The sequence below is a fragment of the Danio rerio genome, chromosome 8, assembly GCF_049306965.1.
Source record: "Danio rerio strain Tuebingen ecotype United States chromosome 8, GRCz12tu, whole genome shotgun sequence".
In the NCBI taxonomy this organism is placed as follows: domain Eukaryota; kingdom Metazoa; phylum Chordata; class Actinopteri; order Cypriniformes; family Danionidae; genus Danio; species Danio rerio.
Genome location: NC_133183.1, coordinates 23,099,406 through 23,127,373, shown reverse-complemented (window position 1 = coordinate 23,127,373; position 27,968 = coordinate 23,099,406). Strand labels below are relative to the sequence as shown.

Here is a 27,968-nt window from a genome sequence, read left to right as displayed (position 1 = left end):
ACTCTGCAGGATACCGGCCCTCCTTGCTCTCATTCTTCTTCTCTTCTTAGATGGGATGGCAGGCCAAATCAAAGGTTTCTTTGAGTCAACGAACCCTACTTTGGGCATCCCTGATATATACTCATGTAAAATTTATTTCACAATGAATGATGGAGAAAGATGCACTGATTAATTCAGACCAAAACATGATTTTCAGCTACAATATGATACTTGTACAAAAAAATATTATAATACGTATATGGTTTTATAGCATAAAAAAGTATGACAAAAAAAGTATGTTAACGGATATGGAAGGTACAAGGTCAAGAAGAACAACAGCTAATGAAAGTCAGTGTACTTACTATATCACACACAAAAACACAGCAAAACAAATCCAGTTTTTCAATCAGATTTACTTTTACAACTGTTTACAGACTTCAAGGACAAGATTCAGACGTGACATCACATTTATTCCACAAAGAAAAACAAAACAACAAAACAAAACCCAAACATATGACTATCTTTAGTGGGGAGAAACAGAAACTGTTTGCTTCTGCCGTGACAAAACTATAATAGCACAGAGATATTACAGTCAAAAAGCACTGAGGTTTCTATAATTATCATATCAAAACATTCACATTAGAACTGAACACTTCTGGTCGGCAACAGCAATACAGATGTCACAGTGTCAAAGCAGATCCAGCAATACAAACACAAACTCAGGCCAAACGGATTTAGTGCAGTTCAGTGAGGGGTTGCCAGATCACCGTTATTAACAACCATACATGAACTCAAGGGCCCATATATTTATATACATAATCTAGTTTTACATGGGGAGCTGTCATTAAAGCATCTGTGTTGGTGACACTGTTAAAATTGTGGTGAATTTATTATAAGAGAACAGATTTCCCCATCCTTAATATTGTGACTAATGTTTGTTAGTATTTAATGACAGTGAAATATACAATTTTGAAAAGATGCAGATTTTTTTCCCCAATATCTCATAAAATTGCTGCTTTAGGTTACTAAAACACATATATTTATACTTAAGATATTTATTTTATATTTTCAGGCAATCTGGTTGAAAACCAACAGTTAAAATTTGAGAAACTGATGTTTGGTCTGTAGGAGGCATTTGGTATAAAGCAGTTGTGGCCAAATACACAGAATACAAATAATCCTAACAATCCTAATAGTTCATAATCCTAATTATTGGTTACCAGACTAATTAGATTAGAAAGCAGATGTTAATTACTCTCATTTTAAAACTATCAAGAACATTGTCAAAGGGGGATGCAGTGGGATAACTTCAAATTCAAATCGGTTAACGCTTTGCTTATTTTAGGAATGTCAGTCAATGTAAAATGCCATGTTATGATTAGATGACACCTCTTGATGTTTCGTTTAGCCTAAATCAGTGTTTCTCAACCATGTTCCTGGAGGACCTCCTTTGTCACACCCATTACTGGTCTCTGCTAATGATTTCAATCAGGCGTATTTGGTAAAGGAGACAAGGAAAATGTGCAGAGCTGGTGGTCTTCCATGAACGTATTTGAGAAACACTGATCTAAATGACTTATTAAGATTCATTAAACAAAAATGAAAAAAAAACATGCATGTAAAAGCTATGCTGAGAGATCTTGAGGGATAGAGATGAGAATGGGGTGTCTATTTACACAGATTTGCTTGATCCATAAAAGTTAGTTTCACAGACATACTGATGATAGTTGTTGAACAAGGATGATTTTCTTTTCCATTGTCATTTCCTGGCTTTGGCAGAGTCTAGGTTGGCGTTTTTATCAGTATTTAAGGCCTGACCGTAAAGATCAGCTGTCTGTGTGTGTCTGCCAAGCAAGACGATGAAGAAGATACTGTAAGCTAAGGTTTAGAAGCATTAATGCTGTAGCCTGTTTAAAAACATTCAAGAACCGCAGTTCTTTCCCTGATAGAATTTACAAATGTGTCCAGAGTTAAAAACACGAGTGTTTAAGATCAGTTGTTCATTTTCGGTGGATTTTAAAAGCTACTTTAAAATGTCAGCTCTGCTGGTATTGAATATTTATATCGATTTTCAGAGCAACACTAAAACATTGAACTGGCAAAGAACGAAACACCAATATATAAAATATAACTGTATAAATTTGTCTGTTTACAAAACGTGGCGTGTAAACCACTCTACTGAGCATCAGTGAAAATGTACAATGAGAAAATGTCTGCGAAAACTGTACAAAAGTGTTTTATGGTGGTTGCAGGTTCATGGATGGTGTGGGTGCCGACCAAACTGCAAAAATACTTACAAAATCTAGCTGCAATTTATGTAGAATGAAGCTCAGCTTTATCATGATGGTTAAAAACTGATCTGTCTATCCCACTTGGTAGGGTTCACTTGACAGTAAATAAAACCTCAACCACAACAGTGGTGAAGCAAATCACAAAGACTGCCAATAAAGAAAGGGGCTTTTCCAAGAAGACTAGAAAATAAAAAGACGTTCGTGTCTGTCAAATGAAAAAAAAAAAACTAATTCTTTTTAAAGCAAATGAATTTCAGTAAATGATAAAAACAAATTCTGAGCTAACATTCACATCCTTTGAACATGAAAGAGCAGGGGGTTAAAATAAAACCAGATTTTCCCTCAAACATGAGAAAAAACGCATCCACACACAAATGGAGAAAGTCGTCCTATTCAACTGTGCCATGTTTTGTATTTTCTTCCTCAGTCTTTTGATATGTCCATTTTTAACTCCTCTGAAAATAAAACAGAAACATATCAAATTCAATATTTTACATCATCTCCAATCATTTAGAAATTAAAGATTTAGCAGAGTTATATTTACCATACTTGACTGATTCCCACTAGAGGCATAAACTGAAGTGACCTCTGCGATTTGCCGTTGTAACTTGTGCGAAGTGGAGAGGGATTCATCTTCACCATCTAGATCTCGTTCCGACTCTCTCTCCCTCTTCCCTGTCACACTTCCTCCTTTATGCAGCAAGTGTCCTGCTGAACATCATAAAGAATGAATCCAAAAACAATATATTAAAGCAACAATTTGTGTGTCATTTCCTTTTTTATATAGTCAATTTGTTCACATGTAGTGGAATACACACTATGTGCGCAGACACCAGTGTCACTTATAATAATGATATCTGAATTCTATTTGTGACCCTGTCTCTTATTCTGCTATAATCCAACAGCCAAAAATACACTGTATGGGTCAAAATGATCTATTTGGATATTTAGTAAATTTCCTACTGTAAATGTCAAAACCTTTTAATCAGTAATACCAACTTACATGTGCACAACTTTAAAGAGGATCTTCTCAGTATTTTAATTAACTCGAACTCTTAGATTCCAGATTTTCGCATTAATCACACGTTTGTTTTTTTCTAACAAAACGTATAGATTCATTTCAGATGATGAACATGTATCATTGACTCAGAATATGAGTCATGTTTACTGTACCACACTCATTTTATACAGTGCGCATTTCTATGTCCATTACCTGCCATGTCATGCGAGACATTGCTTTTGTAAAATCTACTGTTGTGGCCCGAGTCAGGCATGTGATGGTATCCTGGGAAACAAGCAAGAGAAAAGTACAGCATAAAAACACAGATCATTTGTTTGGCTGATGTTGCTTAACTATAAATGCACTGAGTTATATTGTGTTAGTGTTCAAGGTGACACCTAATTGCTGCTGCTGCTGCTGCTGTTGTTGTTGTTGATGCTGCTGCTGAATTCCACTTGGTCCCTGGTGCTCTTCACTATCAAAGTTCAGCAAAATACTCCCACTCCTGTTACCACTGGCAACAGAGCCGCTTGATACAGCTGGTGCTAAATGTGCATGAGTATAAGGGAAAAAGAAAATAAAATAAATGAAAAACACAAGATATTATGTTTATGAACAAAAATTAGCACAACTGAAATATTTGTTAATCTTCAGCCATAATATCAGCACATTATTTATATACAGTAGCACATTTTTTTAGAAACCTATTATAGTATACTACAATAAGCAATATACCTCTCTTTGTTCCATTACTCAATATAAACTCTTCAATTAAAAATAAATAAAAGTTGATTTTTATTTAGCAGTATTTCACAAAATTTAGCCTTTCCATTAAAATAAATGGGAAGGGGGAAGAAAAAATAAGTTTCACCTGGTGTATTGGTCCCAGACTGCTGTTCCCCTGGAGAGTAGGCCATCCCATTTCCATTCCCGTTGTGTGTGGATGGTACGGAGGCCAGAAGTCCTGGAAAACAAAGGAACTAAATTTAGGCTTCTATTACAATTAACCAGACTGGCACTTGCTAGCACTACATCAAGACATAATTTTCCCTCAAGTCTCAGGTCCCGTTTACACTAATACGTTTTGTTTTTTGTTTTTTTAGGTTTTGCTACGGTTACGCCTTCTGTCCGAACTTTTGAGCCACGAAAACAGATTGTTTTGGAAATGCTAGCGGCCATTTTCGTTTTAAAACACTGCTGCTCCGTGTCAGTGTGGATGGGGGGAAAAGGAGACATCTGAAAACAGAGGCATTTGATTTGAGCTTTTTCTCAATATCAAGTACACAAAGTTAAATCTTGCATCCTTTCCATGTAAGTTAAGACTTCGCAAGTTTGATATAAAAAACAAACTCCTGAGGACATGTCAGGTAAATCTTCAAAGGGGACAGTGTACTTTATAACGCCATTCACATCACCCTGGCAACTCAACAATAAAATAAAAACATGTAAGAAAATGCCTATTTTCATTTTGATATTAACTTTTGATATTATTTGATATTAACAGACACCAAAAACGTTAAGGCATCATGTAGCAACATATTTGTATGACCGTCATCTTCACTGTATGCGTTTTTATAACAAAACATAACCTATAAGATTACTGTCTTCTTTCATTTTCATTGAAAAATATAAAACATACCCTGTCTTTTGCTGAATATCAGTTTTAATAATCAATAATGGCAATCAAGAATACAATAAGTTTATACAAGATAGAAAATAAAGGCAAGCAATCACTCAATGTGCAGGTTCAGTTTACGCGGATACATAAATTAATATATTAACTTATCTTTGCGCTCAAACACGTTACCTGAGAACAAGTAATAAATTTTAAAAAAAAACGTCATTGGAAAGAGACAAGAAGAATTAAATATCATGTTTAACAACTATAGTGAGATGAGGGTCAAGCGGCCTGTCCTAGATGAACTGTCCGACGTGCACTGTTCTTACCCGAGGAGGTGCCCGCAGAGCACCTGCTGATTGCCTAGAGATCAAGCGTGTGCATACACTGCAGCGCATGCCAGAGTGTGTGTGCGTGTGTGTGTGTGTGTGTGTGTGTGTGTGTGGTAACGTGATGTGCGTTTTCAGCAGTATAGTGTGGACGGAGATCTTTTCAGAAATGCTACACTGTAAAAAATGCAGGGTTCCACACAATTCATTCATGCTGTCCCAACACAAATTGATTAAGTTAACTTAATTTTATATGTTTAATCCACATAAATGTGTTAAGTTGTCCCAATGAAATCTCAAGAATTGTGTTGTTTCAACTCATTTTAAATAAGTAGTTTGAACAACCAAAAATTTAAAAAAATATGTATTTTTAAATGTAGGTGAAACGCCAGTGTAAACATGGATCATTTTAATTTTAAAACTAAAATGTATTAGTGTAAACAGGGCCTCAGTTGTACAAGGCTTCTTTACTACTTGACTGCATGTAAGCTTGCTAAAACAAAACAAAAACTCTTGCCAAGTCCTCTGTAGCGGGACAGTTGTTGGTAGATCTGCTTCATCCTCTCAATGTTGAGGCGGCTGGCTTCAGCGTGGTTTACCATGGGTTTGGGGTAGTGGACGCCAATGATACACTTGGCAGCAGCTTGCACTGAGTCTGGAGCGTTCCATGGGTCATATATATATTTGGCAGGGAAACCTCGGAGAATAGGTAAATAGCGTCTGAAAGAACAAAGAGAGATTAAACCCAGGTCTCATCGTAAGCATGAAGGAAGGTTTTGCGAGATGTTCAAACATGGGGAAACCCAGTAAGTCAGCAGGTATTGAAAACTAGAAAGACACAATTTCTCCAATTACAACAAGTCAGCTTGTCTGATTCATTTACAAGTATCTCAAAATGGTCTGATGTGCATTTATAGATATGTGCCAGTTGATACTAGAAATGAGACTGTCAGCATAACACCATACACAAAGGAAACAGAAAGAGCTGAAAGGTTCAGAAGGCTATACTGAAATCAAGACTTGCGTTTCTCCTCCAGGTCCCAGGGACAGAAAAGGCCACCTACCTAAGGCGCTTCACCTTACCAGAGCATGGGGCTGCAGGAGGCATGGCTTGACAGACGGGTGCAGTTTAAACTGGGCAACAGGTCCCGCCTGTGCTGAGACACTACGAAGATACCTACTACAACACGTGTTAAAAAGCAGAGGCAGTGACCAGGCCCTCCCAATCCCCCCCAGATCCAATAACACAGCACCCTCCCACAACCCCATCCCACCCCGCTTCAAGAGATCGAACCTCAGGGCTGAGTGAGAGGTTCAGGTTCGCTCCCTGCCCCTCGCACTGCCACTGATCGCTTTTAAGACGACAGTGATCCCAAGCCAATGCAGAGAAACCTGCTAGCCGCCAAAGGAGAAACGCAGTATACTGTTCTCTGCTGCTAGGTGGCCCCCTCGTTTTGCCAAAAAAGACCAGAACCCTTTTGCCAGGAACACTTACATCCTGCCTGAACAAGCAAACGGCCAGAAGCTGATTTGGGATATTGCAGGACGACCTCCGAGGCGGCTTCGTTGAGAAGGGGGCAAGCTGAAGGCCAGGACTCTTGTTCTCTTGCACAGGCAGGGCTGCATTCAATGCGTAGAGGACCGCTAAACATTTCAAAAAGAGTCTGATAAGGAGGAGTTGTCCAGAGCTAGACTGAAGTGTCTTCCTCTAGCTTTGGGCCCCACCTCCCATCATGCTCTCTGGGAAATGCATTGTGACTCTCTATGCGTTGAAAACAGGTCAGGCTTCGTTTGGATCTCCCTACCAAGCGGTTGAAATCCCTTTTGATGAAACAAGATGCTACCGAGCTAAAGAACAGGCTACTGCATTTCCCACTGATAAAGCATTGAGCTTCAACCACATTCACAGCTAACAGGTTTCCAAATGCTTTGGCTAAGAATGGCTTTCGTCTTAAAAGCAATCAACCACAATTCACCAAGGGGAAAGGGAAAGCTGAACTTTTCACCCAATCCGTGAGACGACTGCACAGAAACACAAACACATACAAGCTTGCAGCAAACTTATGTAGAAGCCATGCTAAATGTGACACTAGCAATGTTTACATCTGTTCCTTAGTGTAGCCTGTAATAAGAGCAGTGTGTTGGGACAGAAATAAAATCCTGAAATACCAAATTCTGGAACTGGAAACACTACAAAATGTTAAAACAGACTAAATGAGAGAAGCTTGCTTTCTTGACTAATTATTGACAATGCTAAACCTCATCTAATATATATTTTTAAAAAACTGATGTATATGCAATTTCGAAATGCCGAAAAATGACTGAAAAATCAAATGAATTACCTTTCAAACATGTCCTATATTCCTCTAACTAACAGAAGTACTTCTGTTAAAAAAACTTCATTACTTTATTTACATAATCTGTCCATCCTTGTGGCATGAGCGTGCATGTTTGTTTGGGAACGTTACCAACCTAATGAAATCGCCGTTAGGGTCGGTGCGCCTGCCGAAACCCACTGGACAGTAGCAATGAAAGAACTGCTGAAAGAAAGAGCTACAGGAGAGCCACATCCAGCTGCCTGCGTTCACGCTCCAGTCTGCATCCAATAGAAGCTCCTCAAACACCTGTCAATCATAACTACCGTTATACTCCGGCCAGTCAGAGATGGTTGTTAAGCAGCTCATTCAGACTTATTAAAATTAGACCTTATTGTATTACCTTTTTAGTAAGTTTGAGGTCATCTAGCAAATAACTTTTTATAGCTAAGAACTCTTTATTCAAATGATCTTAAAAGAGATAAAACTGAAAGCAAATTATGCTTAAACTACCAAGGCTGCAAAAATGCATTCATTCAGCACTAGTCTGAATTAAACTCTCAAGGTATTCACATTCAAGTAAATCCACCCTGCATAATTGATATTCTTTATATCTAGGGCTATCAAACTTTAAATTCTGCCTTCAATAATCTATACAAAACCTTAATAAACTTCCTCTTCGTGTATTCAATGCACATCATACTGCATCATCAGCATGAGCCTGTTTGACACTGCACTTATCAACTGACTCATGCATATTAACCCACTGAAAGTGTAGCTCAATTAAGCCTGTTGTATCAAAATGGTGTTGCTGAAACCTCGATTGGCAATCTTGATTGGCAAAAGGCAGCACATACAGTATAAACAGATCCACTCTGGTTTTTTACAATTAATAAAATAGGCTTTTGGTCATCAGATCGCCAGTATTTCTATTTTGTCAATTAGTTTGATGACTTCTCTATACCAGTTTTAATGTTTCACATGTAGGGGAGTCTACAATAATATCTAATAGTTTTCAAATCCTAAAAAAAAGGATATTCACTCTAAAATATAAGGAAGTCATGTTTTCTTATGTATAGAATGGCAATTTATTCTGTGAAAACTGTATTATTATTTTGAAGATTGCTCCTAATGGCTTTTGATTATTTTCATTTTTATATTTGATTTGTGTCTTTTTTATATCATTTTATTCACCCAATTAATGGGTAATAGATATAAATTAAAAACAAAATCTCCCATGTTTAAGAGATGCACCTTCATGCCCTCTTCCCAACTGATCCACAGGTCTCCACGAGTGAGGAAACATGCAACAGCATGACGGGCCAGGTGGTGGATCCATCCCTCCTGCCTCAGTTGGGTCATTATGGCATCGATCCAGGGAAAACCTGTCTTAGCTTCAGCCCATTTAGCCAAAGCCTCTGGGTTCTTGTCCCAGGGGATGCGCACACAGATTGGGTTTCCTTCCATCTTATCAAATCGTGGATTGGTGGTTGCAGCGGTGTAGAAAAATTCCCTCCACAACAGCTGACCGTAGAGGGAGAGCGGAGGAGTGCTGGTTTTCTTTACCTATGAAAAAAATTGCAACCTAGATATTGTAATCACTTCCGCCAATAAGACATAATAACATTCATCATTTATTTGTAGAATTTCTACACTAACTTAAATAATCAACAAATCAATATACAATGAAGATCAAAATGGCAAAAAAAAAACTAAAATTGTTCAGAATATTTTAGCCAATACTTATTCCCATTTGAAGTTATACTAAGAGAAAAGGAGCATTAATCATTTTACCATTATTATAAAGCACATTATAAAATGTAAAGCTGCACAAAACTGGAAACATCTGACTGTGATATTTAGTTTTTCTGTGATATATAATGTTATATGACTATATTATAATTCTTCAAATGAACTAAATAGCTCTGTTTGAAAAAAACCTTTGTTTAGATCGATTGTGATGATTCTGCAGGAGAGTGAATAAAATATATAAACAAATTACAAGCATTGATAAATACAAGAGAGCAACGTTAATTTAAGTGTCAAACTAAATACAATATGACATCATTTTTATTATCATTTTTAAGTTTTCATAAAATTTCTTGTGCCTGAATAATTTAAACTCTCTTGAATTTATCACACAATTATAGGCCTTAAAAACACATCAAATTAACAACTTTCTTCTTATGGCTAAACTCATGCTGTGACTCCACAAATCTCAAGTATTCTGATCGGTCATGCATGCTGCAAGACTATACTATCAATGCTGAAAAATGTGTTGTGAAGCCTTATAAACAACTGAGATTTTTGAAAAAAGGAGATTTTTGAAAAAAAAAAAAAATGAAAGAACACCATGAGGTACATCACAGTTATTGGTGTAAATCTGGCATCCAATCATTTCCTTAATTATCTGACAAACCCCATTAAACTGGGATCTTCTAGTTTTCACTGAATTTGCAAGATATGGAGTCATTTTAAAGTGAATGAAACGCTCTGGAAGCAGGTTGTCAGGATTGCAGAAGTTGTTGATCTTTCAAGGTCTGTGATTTTTAGATAATTTGCTGTTTTAAAATATCAGTAACTCATTTAATTTCCCAAAAAAGTCTGCTCTAGTTAAAGATTAGAGGACAGAATTGTAGAGAGAATCTTAATGACCAATCATTTAAATACTCCAGCTGCAACTATTTGCCAGTTCAGAGCTAAACAGAGTAAGGATATCTGCATTCAGCCAGCGATTTTCATCCAGGACAATGACCACACACAATCACACATTCAAACTAGCAAAGCAGTTTAAGCTAAAAAGATTTATATAATGAAATGGCCAGACCTAAAATTGACTGAAAATCAAGACTGTAGTGGGGAAGCAGCCCACTACAGTCAGCATAAACAATTCAAACTATACATTTTTTCTTCAATGTTATTATTAATATTAAAATGATTGAAAAGTTTACTACACTGATAGAAAGTAGAGCAGTGATGTCCAAACCTGCTTCTAGAGGGCCACAGTACTGTACAGTTTAGCTCTGACCCTAAACACGCCTGAACCAGATAATCAAGTTCTTTGGACTTATGAATGTCTAGTCCATTTATTTGGACTAATAAATGTCTAGACAAGTGTTCTGGTTAGAGCTAGACTAAACAGAGCTAAACTCTGTAGGACAATGGATCGGGCACACTTGTTATAGAGTCATGTCTGTACCTTTCTATAGAGGTCTGTGAGTTTGAAATAGAAGAGGCGGCAAGAGAGGCAGCCAAAACGGAGGTAGGGACTCAAACCAGTCGGACTGGCCAGCAGAGAGTTGGCATTCATTCTGGGTCTTTCAAAATTTGCAACCCAAGCCTAAAAAAACAAAGTAAAGAGGGCATAAGTAAAATAGGCCATTGATAACGTAAGGATTTTTTATAGAAACAAAATATGCAATACATGTTAGACTGACAATATATATTTAAAGGGACTGTGCAGGTAAATATGCCAATTCTCAATTCTCTCCCTCATGTCATAAATGGTGGTACTTAAAGGAGAAAAAAAGATATTTTGAGTACAGTTGTGGTACCTATTGGCTTTGATTGTTTATGTATACAAATATTAAGATAACAAAATTCAGTTTCAGTGTCCTTGTGTGTGTGTGTGTGTGTGTGTGTGTGTATGTATATATGTATATATGTATATATATATATATATATATATATATATATATATATATATATATTAGATCGCACCTTTCGCTCCAGATGTCTTTCAATTCTTGTTAATGCCTCGGTTTCACCTCCAGGCCAGACAGCAGAAGGAAGTCCCTCAATATCAAATCCTAAACAAACATAATATAGGTTAAAGAACCAATACAAATCGTACATAACTGGATGGCTTCTCTTGTTGCCAATTATGAAACACTTGAATTTGTGTCACGGGTCACAGGAAATGGATACAGTGAGTGTTTTAACATTTAAATTCTTAAGTTCTTTTAATTTCAAAACAGGTTATGAACTGCAGTTTTTTTTCTTATGATTTTTAAAAATGATTTTAAGCAATTTTGTTTGTGCTTCTCTTCGACACCTTACTGTGATGCCATGTCGCATTCAAGATTTATTTTGCATAATAAAATAATTGAAAAATGAACACAACTAAAATGTACTCTAAAAATAATGTGGATTGTATCAGTATATATCAAACTGTTAACATTAAGAAAATACTTTCTTGCTCGTCAAATGATCAAGGAAAATTAGATTTCTCAAGTTATGACCTCTTTATATCCTTCACTTTGGTTAAAATGAATGTAAAAATGGTTTAAGCAAACTGAAATTCACCTTAGATATATTAATGTAATCAAAAACTTTAACTCACCTAGTTCTTCCAGAGACGGCACACCATATTTGTCCCCATGGTCTTCAGAGACTGGCGTGACACAGCAGCCCATAATGCTGTTGGAGAGGGTTTCCACTGGCATCTCAGGCGGGTCCATACGGCTGATAAGTGTCTGGAAACGTTTGTAGGTGAGGGGAGGCTGGCCACCGTTCAGTTCAATGATCCTGAAAAAAATGTTAAGGGTAAAAAAATTGCCTCTTTCTTTCTAATAGACATCTTTATTTACAAATATACAATTCACTGTAAGAAGATGGCAAATGTTTGTTTTAAGAGCTTATAGAATTAAAGTTCAACCCAAAATAATTTACTTGTCCTCCAACAACTTTCTTATGGGTTTAAAACAACATGAGTGCATTTAATTCTTTTTTTAATTATAATAATGATTGATTTTCTGAGTTTTCTAAAAATGTTTTTTCAGACTAATTTAAATAAAGCATCTCAAATTTAATTCATTTCATTTATGTTCTTAATTACTAAACAAACAACAAACTACAAAAAATCTCATCTGTAAAAACTTTCACTCGAACATGCAAAAAAAAAAAAAAAAAAAAATCAATTTATCAATTTGTAACTTGACTAATGATATTTACACCACAAATATACGCAAATTATTTAAATTAGTTTGTTTAATAATGTCTCATATCATATTTAAACAAATGCTTTTACCATATTGTCCTGGAGAATGTTGCCAGGACTAATTGTGAAATGACCAAAAGATGCATAATATTAAATGTAAACATTACTGAACATAAAGTGTCATTTTTACAATAGCATAAAAAAATAAATACAAATATATAAATTAATTAAAAATAAAATAAACATTTGAATGGCAGCATTAAGAAGGTATAAGACTAAACTGACGCACAAATATGCCAGCATTAAAGAAACGAGCTCTTACTTATCAAGGTTGTAAAGGGTGTGTGAGGTTTTGACAATGACTTCAACTCCAGCCTCCATCGCAAGCTTTTTAATAGCCGCATCCCTCTCCTTCCCAAACGGTTCCGAGTCATACTCAAAGGTCAACCTGGATATTTTCCATTCCTGCATGAACAAAAACAATATAAAAACACTGAATAGTCACACAAAAAAGGCCAATGCAATGAAATGAACACAAATGTAATGCGTTTTCTTCAGGTTATTGACATCAGACAAATTAAGAAATGATTTACATTCTTTGTGATACTACATTTATGCACTGACAGCAATATTCTAACGGGACAAATTTTACCTTGAAAAGGCGTGGAAAAACATTGGCTGGTTGCCCTCGGACGACAAAAAGGCGGGAATTGAGTTTTCTTAGATTTGAATCAAGATCATCCAGGCACTGTAGGAGAAATCTGTAGAGAAAAAAAATACATGTATATTTAATTTCTGAGCGCTTTAAAATATTTTCATATAAAAAGAAAAGGTTACTTCATTTTTAGCCTCACCTTCTATAGCATTAAACTAACATTACTGCTGGTGTTTTATCCATAACATTATTTCTGTAAAAGTCCTTTTTTGCATTATTTTCCACTGTAAAAGCAGATAGGCACAATGGGCTGATTGTAATAAGAGACAAATAAATACTTCGACATATAATTAAAAAATTTGCTAAATTGGTTTCATTTTCACAATGTAGTGAATACTTCAGTTACTGTCTGCTTCTGAGATGTCCTGACTTGGCCAGGTTCTTGACCTGACGGTTTGAGAACAACTGATCTAAAAGATCCTCAAGCTTTACCTGTTCTACAAGCTGTTCCTCAAACCAGCAGATGCTCTGAGTTTCCATTCACAAATCTGCCCATTCATGAACCGTTTAAAACTTGAGGAGCTTAATGGTTATTTCCTCTCTACACATCTGTCTTACCAGCTAAAGGGACATTAAAGTAAGTACTAGAGCCTTTAGAGAGTGCTTTATGAATAGATCAGGAAACAGATGACACTCTGCACTTGGATAAAGAGGGCTGTCGTTTTAACTTAAAAATAACACAGAATCAATATATAATTAAGTCACAAATACTAACATGTTATTAAAGTAAAGATAAAATAAAATGATAAACAGTTTTCGTGCATATTGGTAGTGCCTAAGAGTGTGACTAAGATTTCAAGTTAATTTAAGCCATTTGGCAAAAGAAATTAGAAAGTTTGCTGCTTTAACAAAGATAAATTGGCTTTAAATATGATTTAGTACAATAAAAAATGCAATTATATTTTACATTCATTCCTTCGTTTTCCTTTAGCTTAGTCTCTATTTCAGCCACACCGAAATGAACCAACAACTAATCCAGCATATGTTTTATGCAACTCTTCTGTAACCTGCAACCCAGTAGTGGGAAATACCCATACACACGTTCACACACACACACACACACACACACACACACACACACACACACACACACACACACACACACACACACACACACACACACACACACACACACACACACACGCACTCATACACTACGAATAATTTTATTCATTCATTCATCCATTGGCTTAGTCCCTGTATTTTTTTGTGAGGCGACAGTGCTAACCACCGCACCACCCTATTTTACATTTGATTATTGAATTTCATATCTCAAGACCAAAAACCATAAAGCATTGTTCATTTCATTTTATCTTTATTCTGTTGTTTGCGTCTGTGCTGTATTTAATATCATATCCTGTTGTATATTATATGCAGATGCACTACCTTACAAATCATTCCAATCGATGCATAATACCATATTTTTTCTAAATAAGGTCATCTTGTGAAATTATACTAATAATCGCAATACATAAAAATAAATAAATATACTTCACAATCACACTCCGTTTCTTTTTTTCAATATCGTGCAGCCTTAGTCAAATGCATTTCTTCTTCATAATCTCCATCCTGATTAAGAAACAATCAGGTCAGTGTTTAGTGAACGCCCATATTCAAGCAATGTTTTTTTGTATGTGTGTGCATGTCAATTGATGTATGCATTGGGTCTCTTAGTTTAAATGTCCTCAGATGGATCTTCTGCATCTGGATTTTTTAGGTGCAATATGAAATTCGATACATAACTTTTCACAATATAGAGAACATTTTGTTTCTATGATAGGCATTGTCGCAAAAAACTAAATATATTAATATTATATGATATTAACCTTCCAACTATGACTATTCTATAACTATGCAAAGTCCCACTTACAGTTTTTTCTAATATTATTTCTCTGTAAAAGCATAACACTTTGTACCAGACCCTTAACTATGAGTGTGCAAAAACCCACTCAATTGGCATCCATGCCTACCAAACAGAGCACAGCAATCTGTGCATGAAATATAACTAAGCAGAATGGTTAAACGTTAGCAGCTCCTTCCTGAAAAGAACACTGTGTTCTTTTATTAATGAGGTTATAGTATTTGTCTGAAAGGCTCGTCCGACCTTCTACCTGTGCCTGCTATTTGCTCCTAGTCCTGCCTGAGCCCAAAGTCAGACTGTCTGCAAGCAAAGCCCTGATTAGGGAGCAGACAGGGACAAAGCTCCCTATGCTCCAGATACTGCCGAACGATTGACACACTAACATGCACAAACTACAGCAACATACATACACCTCCATTCATAAAATCCAAAATGAATAAAGAAAACTAATAGATATTGGTTGCATGAGGATGGAAAACTCAAACCTATTTTCCAGAACTCTGCCCTGTCATATATTATTCCTTATGTAACTGGCCTGTCCTAGTTTTGGTTCTCACCACTGGAGGGCATAAAATTAGCCCAGTGACCTCTTTTCAACCACAACAACACTCAACACCTAGTCAGACAAAAGAACACATCCCTGTATTCCTGTTCTGTCCCATCACATGAAAACAACAATAGAGAGTTCAGTCTTTGAAAATAAAGTGCAGAATTCAATTACTAGAAAGAGAACAAATGTGTCTAGCTTCTAAGAAACCAAGATAACAAGTCATGGGCACAGTTCATATTATCAGTTGTTATACAAGATGGATAGCTAACTAAGTGCACGTGCCTGTGCCACTGGTTAAAGTGCTGTGCTTCAGCAACTGCAAACAGAGAAAGTAGGTATTTTTATCTCGCAATCTGCGGGGTGTAAAACATTCCTGCTTACGTGGGTTTGGTTACTAAAGTAAAACATTTTAGATTTCAAGTTACTTTAGCCAGCCAAATCAGCTATCATATGATTAAACAAGCAGTAAAAAAAACATTTTATTGAAATTTAAAATAAGACTTTTTATTATATGATCTTTCAGAAATAATTGTATTACCAAAATATCAATTTACTTGACATTTATTTACAGATACCCATTTCCAAACACTATTGTGCTTTATCAAAACCTACGCATGCATGGTTTCTACTACATTCATTCTTCCATGGCGGGGCGGCACACCAAAATTCATTCCTGCCATGGCTACATTAAAGCTTCTTTTTCAAAACCTTCCCTTGTTCTTGTTTTTTTTAAATAGCGGATTATTAATCGCACCACAACATTAAAATGCAAGTGAATTATAACAGAGCTAATTTTTCTGTAATCGTAGTACTGCTGTGCGTTATTTATTTAACAGTTAAAGGTTACATGCTGACTGACAGGACTGCGCGATGCGGAAGACAAGCAACAATCGTAGCAAGCGAGCAAAATCCTAGATGCAACACTGCTACGTATAACAAAAATTTGAGTTAAGAATTGGGGTTACAGTAGGCATGGGACGATAACCGTTTTCAAGGTATACCACAGTTTGGAAAAGTCAAGTTTTTAAAACCCGTCAAAATTTTCTGCAATACCGTTCCTAAGGTATGTGTAAGATTTTTTATTTACATTTTTTTTTTTTTTAGGACAACAGTATCTCCAGCAGTAAAAAAATCTCTAAAGATATTATTTTTAATTGTAAAAAAAATCTGTTTTTAAACTAATGAAGGCAGTGATTCATTTGAAAAATTTAGCCTGACATGTTTACTGCTTCAAAATATTTTAAATCTTTCACAAAATAAAATGTGTTCAAAGGGGAAAAGTTTTTGGTTTTTACCCAGACATTTAAAAAGAAGTTTTTTTTAGAGTAGTAATCGCAAAATTATGATACTGTGAAACCGTGATATTTTTATCCAAGTTTATCATACCATCAGAATCTTATACTTATAATCTTATGCCCATGCCTAGGTTATAGTAGTTTATTTTATTTTTACAACAATGTTGCTCCAGTAGCTCTTCTTTTGCATTTGCCATATAAATACTGTAACATTCATTTGAGTGCAACAACAGAATGTGCCATTTACTGTAGGTGCTGAAGACCCGAGATAACCTGACCACAAAATTCCAACACTCATTTGTAATTATTTGCAATAGTTTCAGTAGTTCTCCTCCCAAATAAAGTAAAATGAACCCATGACTAGTTAACATTAATTTAATCAGCAACATTTATATCACATTACATTAGATCCATCTTTATCAGTGCATATTGGTTTACATTATGGCACTTTTGAAGGAATTAGCTGTTATAATTTATCCAGTAAAAGACACTTTTCACCTCGCAATCTCAGATCATCTTCTAAATTCACTTACCTAATCCATAAGATGTAAATTTGAGATCCACACAAAAAGTATATGAACAAAATTAGGTGGAAAAGTTCCTTAGAAGAGTCTCGCCAACTGCTTTACTTCTTGTGATATTCTGAAGTGTGCATCCACTTAATATTTTATAATCTCATAAGGCTACAGCAGAAAATTGTAAAACATATAAAAAATAAAAAGATATGCAGCTGATGCTGGTAGATCAACAGGTGATAACACAGCACATGTAGTACCCACATTGTGACCCACATTGATATTTTTTGTTTATATAAATGCTTTTGCTTATAAAGGGGAGAAAGTTAAAGAAACTGACTGAAAAACGAAAGAAAAGGCGGCAAGCAATAAACATTTTTTAATGCATCCATGTGTACAAACTTTTTTGAATGCGATAATTCGTTTGACAGCACCATATGATTATATTGAGGACTAGCTTTATGTATAAATATGTTAATGTGTTATATAAAAAACAAACACCACCACACACACCATACAAAATCTAGGATAATATAAATAAATTTACCCGGTCATGTAATTGCTGCAATGAAAGGTATGCAATAATCATGGCGGAATAAACAACAAAAATAAATAAATAAATTCAAACCTTGCGACAAAACTAGACGGTTATTATTGTGGACCACTTTTCCCCCTTACAAAAATAAATAAATAATAATGTAGACCGTGTATCCATACTTTTGTAGCTTTCATCTGTTATTTTGTGATATCTGTAAGGAGAAAAACTATGGTAATTTAGAATAAATGTTTTTGAACCACATAGTAAAGTGTATAATGCGTACAAATCTTTGGTTGATGAATGGTACCAAATACTGTAGCATAGTAAACAAACTGTAATAAATACTGTAACATTAGTGTAAACTGTGGTTCATTGTAATTTTAGCGTATAACACTGAAGCATATTAAATAATTAGTTTATTACTACAGTTGTGTTGTGTCACAGCAACAATATAATTACTACGACAGTTTAATACAAGTAATTATCTATTGTATGCTTCCAAACACTATAGTATTTACTTTAGTATTTTTCATGTAACGTAATTATATAGTATGTACCGCATCGATGACAGGCAAATATATTTTATTTTGTTAGAAAACTTCTCCCTTTTCATGATATAACGATCACGCCCATATATGTGCTTATTTTATGTTTAGATCTCCTTTGAAATATGGTGTACATCACAAAAATACAACCTTTCCTCTATGTCTCCCATTCAGTTTTTTACCTGAACCTGCCCTTTATCTTAATTTTAGCACATTTTTTATTGATGAATTTAACCGCAATTATAAATTAAGTTTAAATTTAAATGTAGTACCTCAAACAGCATGTGATTTTGCATTCTAACTGAGTCTAAAGACACTAGTAGCTGATTCACGTGTGTTTAAATATGGTGGGAGCTAAAGTCTAAGAACTCTAAACTCATTTACACATTTAGAACAGACAGCTCAACGTGACCTGCAATCTCCCTGCATTACAGTACCTAAAGTTGGTCCTCAACAGGTGTTTTAGGTAAGAATGTACTGTGGAGGCCATATGAACACTGCACCTGACAAATGAAAAATCCAGTCACAGGTGCTTCATCTTTTAATCTAGTGAATTAGCTCTCATTAACATTCAGTCAGATCCCTCTACATCCATTCAGTAGGTGAGGAGGGCTGAATGACAAGCTCTGAGAGCAGACTGTCTGATTGTCTTTTGAGAGCGAAGCATCTGCTGGTCTGCAACTTGGCCTACTTATCCTGACTGTTATGGCATCAGATGGATCTGCATACGCGGCCATGTGGTCAGATTACTTCATGTGTGGGTATTCTCTGGTCGAAAATAGAAGCGCATAGGCATATATGACTGCTCACATCCCACTAATGAAAATATGACATCCGTTTTGCAAAAATAGCAGGTGTGAATCAGTTATATTAAATTCATTATAAATTCAGAACCATTTAGGCTTGGCTTCAGAAAGTAAATTTCTGAAAAACCACTTGGGAAAACACAATGTTTTTTGATCATCATTTACTGATAACCTAAGATCAATATAAAATGGATAGATTCACTTACAATGGGAATGGAATTTTAGAATTAGTCAAATCCAGATGTGATTGCCAGTAAAACTATAACGTTGCAATCACATTTTTCATTTAATCTTCATTTAAATAAAATGTCAAAGTAGATTTGCGCTGTTGTGATTCACAGTGGGATGCAGCGGCAGAAGAAAATTGATTAGACTGGTTATGCTGTCATCAAACTGTGTCAACTCGTGTTTCTGGTTTATGTAACAAAGGGGTTAATTTTCAATGGAACAGGCTGTACAGAAATGGAAAAACGCATTACAGAGTGACCTAAATATCAGTTTTTGACCCTCATTCAAATGCAAACAACATAAAGGTTGACATAAGACGAGATATCAGTTACAGTGATAAAAAAGCTCATTTTAAACCTAATAGGGAAACTATTCACTTCAGCAGCGTTTCTTGGCCGATTTTACATATATAGGTCAAATATAAAATTTGGTGATGCTTTAAATCCATGTAAAGTAACTAGTTTGTCACATAAATTCTGTGGATATAAAAATGTACAATCATCAACGTCACAGTAATTGATTGCAAAAAAAATATTTTACTGTTACATCCTTAAGTAAAAGATTAACTTAAAAACTAATTTGTTTTCTCTAGTCGCTTAATGAAATACAAAAATTGTTAGATTTTTTAGAAAAAAAAAAACATGAATAATCTACAATGTTCCGGCAATCTGTGATTTACGCTCAAGTAAGTTTTATCATTCAAGGTAATGTTTTAGTCATTAAATGTAATGCTAATTCTCTGTTACATCAGTGTTATCTATTACACCAAATAGGATATATATATATATATAAGTTTAAGATTCTGACTCAAATATCTTGGTTTCGCAGTATTACAATATTGTGATTACAGCTCTAAAATAAATCCTTTTTAAACGTTTTAGTATTGACCTTATTCTAAAATGCGGAAGTGCGCCTGTTTTCGCGATTGTCTTAGAACTTCCGATTCAGTCGCCTATGGGAGAAATGACTAGTAATAATAAACGGCAGAAAACGGTCAAACTACTTGCTTTACAAACAAATGTTTGCATGACTATACAGACCAAGAAAGAAAAAATGTAATAAGAAAATATCGAATTGCAACATCAAGCAGCGTAACGAGCAGTTTTTAACGTCAAAAATGAATAGAAGTGAATAAGACCAGAAGTCTCAAGCCAAAAAGATTCAAATGGCAGCGCCCGCTCGTCGGCGAAGAATAAGGTGAATAAAGCAACTATTTTTTACCCCATTGAACACAATATATTTAATTTTAGGAAACAAAAACCACAGGTTTTTTTTTCCAAACCACAGTAAACTTTGAAACCGGTTATCATAATAAGCCTAATAAATAACAGCATAAACAGATAGATTTCTAATAAATAAGGGATGTTTTGTATAATTAAATGGACATTAAACTAACAAAATATTAATTTGTCTGTATTACTAATATATTTTTTACACCCACGAACAGAGAGAGTTACCAGAAATAGACAAAAACTGAAAGCAGACACAGTAGCTTCTATTTCTATTTCTGGACAGAGAGTTTGAGAAGCCATGATGGGATTCTCTACCTGAAATCTCATCCTTATAATGTCATTACTGTACATAAATATATATAGTTCAGTATTCATAAACATAGTTGCAAATACTCATTTTTAGACCAAAAGTCAAAAGCAGAATAAACAGTTAGAATAAAAAGCTTATGTCAGCATCTGCTTCTGCTGACCTTTACTGTTAATAATACAGAACAATGCTAAAATCACAGTAGCTCAATAACAATAATCTCTCACTTTTTGCCTAACCATCATCATTAAGAGCAACATACATTTATGTTTAAATGAAACAGCATATTTAGTAAAAACAACTGATCATACTAAAATTCATTATATTTTAAATATAGTTTCACTTCCTTACAAAACATCTTGCTCACAATTGGGTAAAAGCTAGTGTTCAAACTTAAAATGGCTGATCTGAAGTGTGATCCTTAGTAGAGTCTTTCAATATTATGCGAAATATTAATGACAAGTAAGAATGCTTTGATCGATCGGTCGAAAATGGATATCAGCCGATAATAACATTTTATGACTCGATCAGTACTCGCCAATCAGGCTGATCTTACTATTAGCAAGTGCTCGTTAACGGGTTTACAAGCAGAAGATCCATTTTAACTTTGTATGCATCAAATATGAATTCCAAACTTTTTCTTCATTGCGACATGTTGAATTCTTCTTTCATTTGCAATGTGATATTTTTCTTACCAAATTTTTACCTTTCTTATCTATTGTTTTCTGTAAAGCTGCTTCTGATCATGACCTGTCCACACTAAATGGTAATAAGAGACATGTTTAAAGGATTATATGCAACATCCTTCATTTTTTCTCTTAGGAAAGCTAAGTATCATACTTAAAGGGAAAATGTGCTCTATGCAATGTTAAAGTTTGAAGCATCAGAATCGGTACTCTGTGTAGGCTTCAAAAATCCTGATTGGAGCACAATGACAAGATTTTTGTGGAATATAATTTACTCTTAAGGCTACTACACACGGGCTTTTCGTTTGCGTTAATCGTCAGCGTTTTACGACACGTTTCTCCGTGTTCAAACCCAAGCGATTTACACTAGCGTCAAGCAGAAGAGTATGCAAAATCACTCCTTGACGTTAGATGGGGCTACACAACTTTAAGCTTCTGACACACGCTTAGAAGAAGAGGAGGCGAGGAAGTTCACACGCTTGTTGTTAAAGTTACTGGTGACTCAAACTAGCATGGATGGTTCAAGGAGCAGCTCCAGCTCTAGCTATGAAGAAATGATTATTGTTCACAAGAGCAATAAGCAGCTAAACATTCATATCGCCTCTGGGCATCTTCTTTCAATGTGCGCTCGCATTGACAGTTTTGCGCTTGAGTGCCTCCAAGTGCTGTTTACTGTAACTTTAGCAGCTCCGTGCACGTGATCCAAAGTGCCGATCTGATTGGTGGCATCAAAACAAAAAAAACAAGCATGAGGCGTTTTTTTTTTAAATGACGCTTTTGCACCTGCCGTTTTGTGCGTTGGTTCGCACAATCACATTGACGCCCTTTATTTAGTCATGAGGCGTTAAACGCTGACAGAAAACGCAAGCAAAAAACGTCTTAGTGTGCACGGGTCTTTACATTTTATATTTCAGAGGGTGCCGTTTTTTGAATCATGCTAAATGTTAGTAAAATATTGATAATGTTAGTCAAAGTATTGTCAGGCATTATTTTAGACAGGAGTTAAACTAGACACATTTTAATGTGTGTGTGTGTGTGTGTGTGTGTGTGTGTATATATACAGTACATACATATATATAATATGTGTATATAATATGTGTCATATTAAACATTTTTTGTTGCTTGCCATTCTCTTTTTGTCTCTGACCCATATGCCAAGGTACTCCACTTTTCAAGTTGCATAACATATAACACAATTACACTGAGATAAGGCTAGTTTTTAGTATCAGCTGCAACCATATTTGATTATCTATTAAACAGTGACTGTATTTGTGGTGTTTTATTGCCCAATAAAATGTGCACTGAAATGATGTCAGTGATTGATTCAGCTCACATGAGACACTGAGATAATTTCAGGCACTTTGATTTGAACATTATTAATTGATATTTTGCTTAAACTGCACTCACCTCCACCTATTAACCCCAAGGTTGGATGACCCAGCAAACCAGGGATCCAGAAAGTAGACACATCGAACAGTGTCTGCCCCACGCACTGCCTCCTGAAGCGCAGGGTTGTCATGAAGACGAAGACCCTTCCGGAACCAGTGGATGGAATTTGGGGCCATGTTCACTGAGTCACCCTTCAAAAACAAGAGTTAAACCAGAACCTTCATTGAATTATTAGAAAGGACGTCATTGGCAAACGTTTGATATGCTCTAATAAGCTAATTTAAAAAAAGCTTTAATCATTAAGTAACTTTTCTTTCCCTTAGGAAATCTAATTTTCAACTTAACAACTCAAAAATGAATATTCTATCATCATTTACTCATCCTCCACTTGTTTCAAACCTGATTAAGTTTCTCTCTTGTTGCACACAAAAGAAGATATACTGAAGAAGGCTGGGGGGAACAGCCATTGGTTTCCATTCTAAAGGCTGATTTATACTTCTGCGTCAAACGCACGCGTATGCTACGCCGTTGACGCATAGCCCTTCGCCGTTGCTGACGTGCACCTCTCAAAAACTGTAACTACACGTCGCAACAACACGTAGCGCAAGCTCTGTGATTGGTCGGCTTGGTAGCGCTGACGAGTCTGGGCGAGACCGAGAGCCGCGCGAATGGCGTGAGCAATTGTTTACAAGTGTGGAGTCCCATGAAGGAGCTCCGGATGGAAAATTTTGATCTGTTTACCTCATGGTTAAAGCTGTTGCATGTCTGCCGGTTCCTGCCTCAAAATTAGCGAGTTTGAGTCACTTGTACATCCAGGAAGTGTTAAGGAAAAGCAAAACAGCAGCAAAGAAACTCGACACAGAGGAACATTTACACCTCACTGCCAACTAGCGTTTCGGATGTGTCAATGCAGACCATCAGAGACAGCGCGCAGAAGTATAAATGCACAGCTACGCGCATTGCATACGCCGTGGGTTACGCCGGTCACTTGACACAGAAGTATAAACCAGGCTTAAATACTAAAGGGCTGCACACTATTAGAAAAATCATTGTAAAATATTTTTAATTCGGTCATATATATCATGACTATATATATAATTTAAGACTGGGATGCTTCTTTAGGGAAGTGAATCTGCATAAAATATCACAAACAATCGACAAGCATAGATAAACCTAATAAAGAAAAACATACCAATTAAATAAAGTGTTTTATTTTTTTGTGTTTTTATGAGTCTAACTGTATTCAGCATATAATAATTGAATAAATAAATGTAAAATAATATTACATAGTTTTCGTTGAATGAACAATTCAATAAAATAATCGTTATTAATCTTTCAAAGTTACAAATGGTACAATTTATTATGTCTTTATGCTTTTAAAATCCTCATACAGTTACATACCTTAAAAAACACTTGCAAAGTGATAAATTATAATCCAGACTTAACACTGCATATACATACAATGTGACTTGTGAAATTAGGGTGTGAACTATCCCTTTTTTGTCAATTAAACACATAAAAATCTATTAAAATACTTGAAATTCTATCCTTTGCAACATCTTACAGTCAACATAATAGTTTAAAAAGTATTTGCTGAGACTCAGAGAAAAGAAAACATTTTAAATGACTAACATCTCCAACACCACCTTATAACAGAAAAGCAAGGACATTACCAAGTGATGACTGTGTTTGCTAGATTTTTTCTTCTTTATTTGACATCCGCATCATTAATGCCATAAAAATGGGTTGTCGTTTGTTCTCTCTGTACAGAGACCATTTGGCATAGTTTTTTTTTTCTTGTCCTATTTTTTCCTCACGACAGAGGAATCCCCCAGATCCGGACCATCTGAGCAGTCATTCTTGTGATATTTAATTCTTGACTCTGGCTCAGGATATGTGACGTCTACATTGTACTGAACTCATTCATACAGTCTGTCGATTCCATACTGTCTCTCATGAAAAATGAGAAAATCATACATGTCAAAACGTCAATTATAGAAATACTCCAAAGGAGGTAGAGGAATTACCATAATTTATTTATAAGGTTAAACCTCTGTCTAAGGGAGCTTATTAGGTATATGTGCCCTGGGAATTAGCATGGGCTCTATTTGGAACTGATCCAGCAAACTGTGCTGGCAGCCGTTCTGCTGCAATTCTTAAAGACACATATTGAAAATTTTTTGAGCCAACAAACCGAAATTAACATTGCTTTATGAATACTAAAAGAACAAAAACTTTATTTTTGCATGAAAATTTGCTAAGCAACAATTAAATTAAACATTAAGTCTATTACACATAAACTGCATATTATATGGTTCCCTATTTTACACAATCATACAGTCACTAATACATTAGAAGACCATTCTTTCACATCTTTTTAATGGCCTGCTCAGTGGTAAGACTTTGTGTACTTTGAGATTACATTTCTTTTCATCAAATAGAAAAATCCAAATTTCACATTTAAGAACTTACGGTATCACAAATTATCTATTATTATAGGTAGATTTCAATTATGAAGCATATTACAATTGTAATAACTGCCTCCACAAACAGCTAGAAATATCTAATTTAGAATCTTTAATATTAATACTTTAATAGTAACCTTTTCTATATTATACTTTTACAAAGGCTTTTGTTAATAGCCTGATTTATGTGAACAATTTGATCCAAATATTGTATTTTTATTATTTCTGACTAACAGTATTTTCTGATTTATAAAGTGATAAAAAAGATTGGCAGGTTTTTAATGATAACAAATATTGGTAAATGCTTCATGTGAGAATTTTGTGTCAATAAAAATAAATGTAAACTTCTAAAGCTGACTTTCTGTTTGGAAATCTGTGCAATTTAGTGTATATTTAATCAGAAAATTCATCATTTGCATATATAAACCAAACATTACAGAAACCTCAACTGACAGTGAACAACAGCAAGCCTAATGTTACCTGATAGATCATCTACCAGAACTACAAGCCCTAAAATAAAACTTGATGCACCGCCAAACGCACCTCAGACACACCTTAACATTAACAGATGTTGTGGGTGGAAATGATGTCATTTTCACAATTGTTGTAATTACAAGTTATCACTCATTCATTTTAAAATTCTACACAAAATATGCCCGGTCAATGCATTTATTTCAGTTTTCTGATTTTCTGCAGATACAGTGAGGAAACTTTGACTTGCGTGTTTTTTACATGTAAAATCTCACAAAACTTTTGGTTAGATTTGCATAATTATTTAAATAAATCACAATCACAAAAACAACTCTTTAACTTGAAATATATCATTTGTTATTATTCTAATCCCAAAAAAAAGAATATAGAATATACATAAAGCTCAGCATAATTGAGTACACCCCATTTTGAAAATGAATATTTTTATCCATTTATCAGTAAATATCGGCAATGTACTTTGGAGCATTTCAACAAAACAGATTTATTAATCAGATGTTTATTAAAATAATATTTTAGTCACTAAACATATTTAGAAATAAAAATAATACAATTAAATTCAAGCTAAATATTGCAAAACAAAACTACAAACTACAAAATTTCAACTAAAATTTCCTTTTTTTTTTTTGTTTATCTTGATTTTTCCTAACTTTTAATATTTGTATTCAATATTTTTTCTATATCATAAATGTGGGTGTACAAGTTTTTTGACCATAATTGTAACTTATTTTTGTATATAAGCTCAAGAATTTACTTTAATACTGACTATTCTAATGTATATGCACAAATATATTATTGTATGGCTTTCTATTAAAAATATTAATTTAAAAGAGAGATTTGTGAGGGGTATAGGCTTGACACAGTATATACATTCTTATATCAACTTACATTCTAAATTCTTCATCCACAAACCAAAATTTCCTAAATACTCTACCTCATTTGCTCATTTCCCAAATTAAATCTTCTTTGTTAAAGTTAATGTTTAGATTTCTTAATGTTAATCTAACAACAAAAGATCCCCTAGTTAATAAACTTATGAAAATATCATGCTTCCAGTAAATCAATTTTTAATGCTTTCTGTAATTTGTTTTTAACTTTGTACATCCCCTTCATTTAGTTTTTTTTTCTCCTATTTCTCATTTGTTACTTATTTTTCTTATCTTTTTGTAATTGAATGTGCTTGTATTCCAGTCTCTTACAGATTACTTCCTGATTTATATTGTACATTTCTTTTCTACATAAGTTCACGCTTTAAAAAACATTATCCTTAATAAAGACCACCGAGGCAGCTACAAACCATAGTAAACAATAGAAATGATTTATATGCAAAAACAGGTATGAAAACACCATCTTTCACATTAATAAAACAGCTTTTTAGAGAGGGAGCGCGATTACGTTAGTAGTCCATAAACACACTGAAAACACCACGGTCTAGAAATTAGGTCAAATCCAAGTAGGTGAAACTGGCGAGATATTGCAGTTAATTGTAAAGCATATATCTCACATTCTGCAGTATGACAACACTAAATACAACCCACGAGACATACAAAGGGAAACATAAAGACAAATATAACTAAAACATCTAAAACGCTAAGAAAACAAGCGTGTGGAATGGGGTCAACCGCGCAGGTTATGTAAGGCTTTTTAGGTGACAACAAATAAAGGCTAAAAACTTAACAAAAAAGACTTTAATACATTACCTTTTAACGTTATGTCAGTCCCGAACACAAGACCATCTCTTCCCACTGTTTAGCGAAAGCTTTATGGTTCAAAAAACGATGCTTTTCCCGATTGAGTCTGGAGCAAAGAAGGACAATATGACTTCATAAGCTGTCGGTGCACGCGCCTGCTCAGTGCAGCTCTCTCTGCTGTTCTC

At 34.9% G+C, this 27,968-nt stretch overlaps 1 protein-coding gene across 5 annotated transcripts; it reads right to left on the bottom strand.

Moving 5' to 3' along the window:
- Nucleotides 1-372: 372 nt before the first annotated feature.
- Nucleotides 373-27,968, bottom strand: cry3a (cryptochrome circadian regulator 3a). 5 transcript variants are annotated; one of them, XM_005166892.6, is made up of 15 exons: nt 27,793-27,954; nt 23,157-23,329; nt 13,124-13,232; nt 12,794-12,936; nt 11,875-12,059; nt 11,253-11,341; nt 10,732-10,872; nt 8,787-9,098; nt 7,690-7,841; nt 5,735-5,937; nt 4,142-4,234; nt 3,669-3,815; nt 3,484-3,555; nt 2,815-2,981; nt 373-2,725 (listed from the first exon to the last, which is right to left on the bottom strand). In XM_005166892.6, the coding sequence occupies exons 2-15, from the start codon at nt 23,312-23,314 to the stop codon at nt 2,717-2,719; spliced, it is 1,980 nt and encodes a 659-aa protein (XP_005166949.1). In that variant the 5' UTR covers nt 23,315-23,329; nt 27,793-27,954; the 3' UTR covers nt 373-2,716. The 5 variants fall into 5 exon arrangements, 3 of the variants coding, with proteins under 3 accessions (XP_005166949.1, NP_001300751.1, NP_571866.2); NM_001313822.1 differs by having other exon boundaries at nt 375-2,725; nt 2,815-2,978; nt 27,793-27,968; XR_012383810.1 differs by lacking the exon at nt 7,690-7,841.

Excerpts from the sequence above, each read along its gene's own strand:
- cry3a (XM_005166892.6), bottom strand. The coding sequence starts at position 23,314 with ATGGCCCCAAATTCCATCCACTGGTTCCGGAAGGGTCTTCGTCTTCAT. Across the intron at positions 4,235-5,734 it reads GTCCCGCTACAGAGGACTTG|GACTTCTGGCCTCCGTACCA; the intron begins GCAAGAGTTTTT and ends TTTGTTTTCCAG. Across the intron at positions 3,556-3,668 it reads GCAGCAGCAGCAGCAATTAG|GATACCATCACATGCCTGAC; the intron begins GTGTCACCTTGA and ends CTTGTTTCCCAG.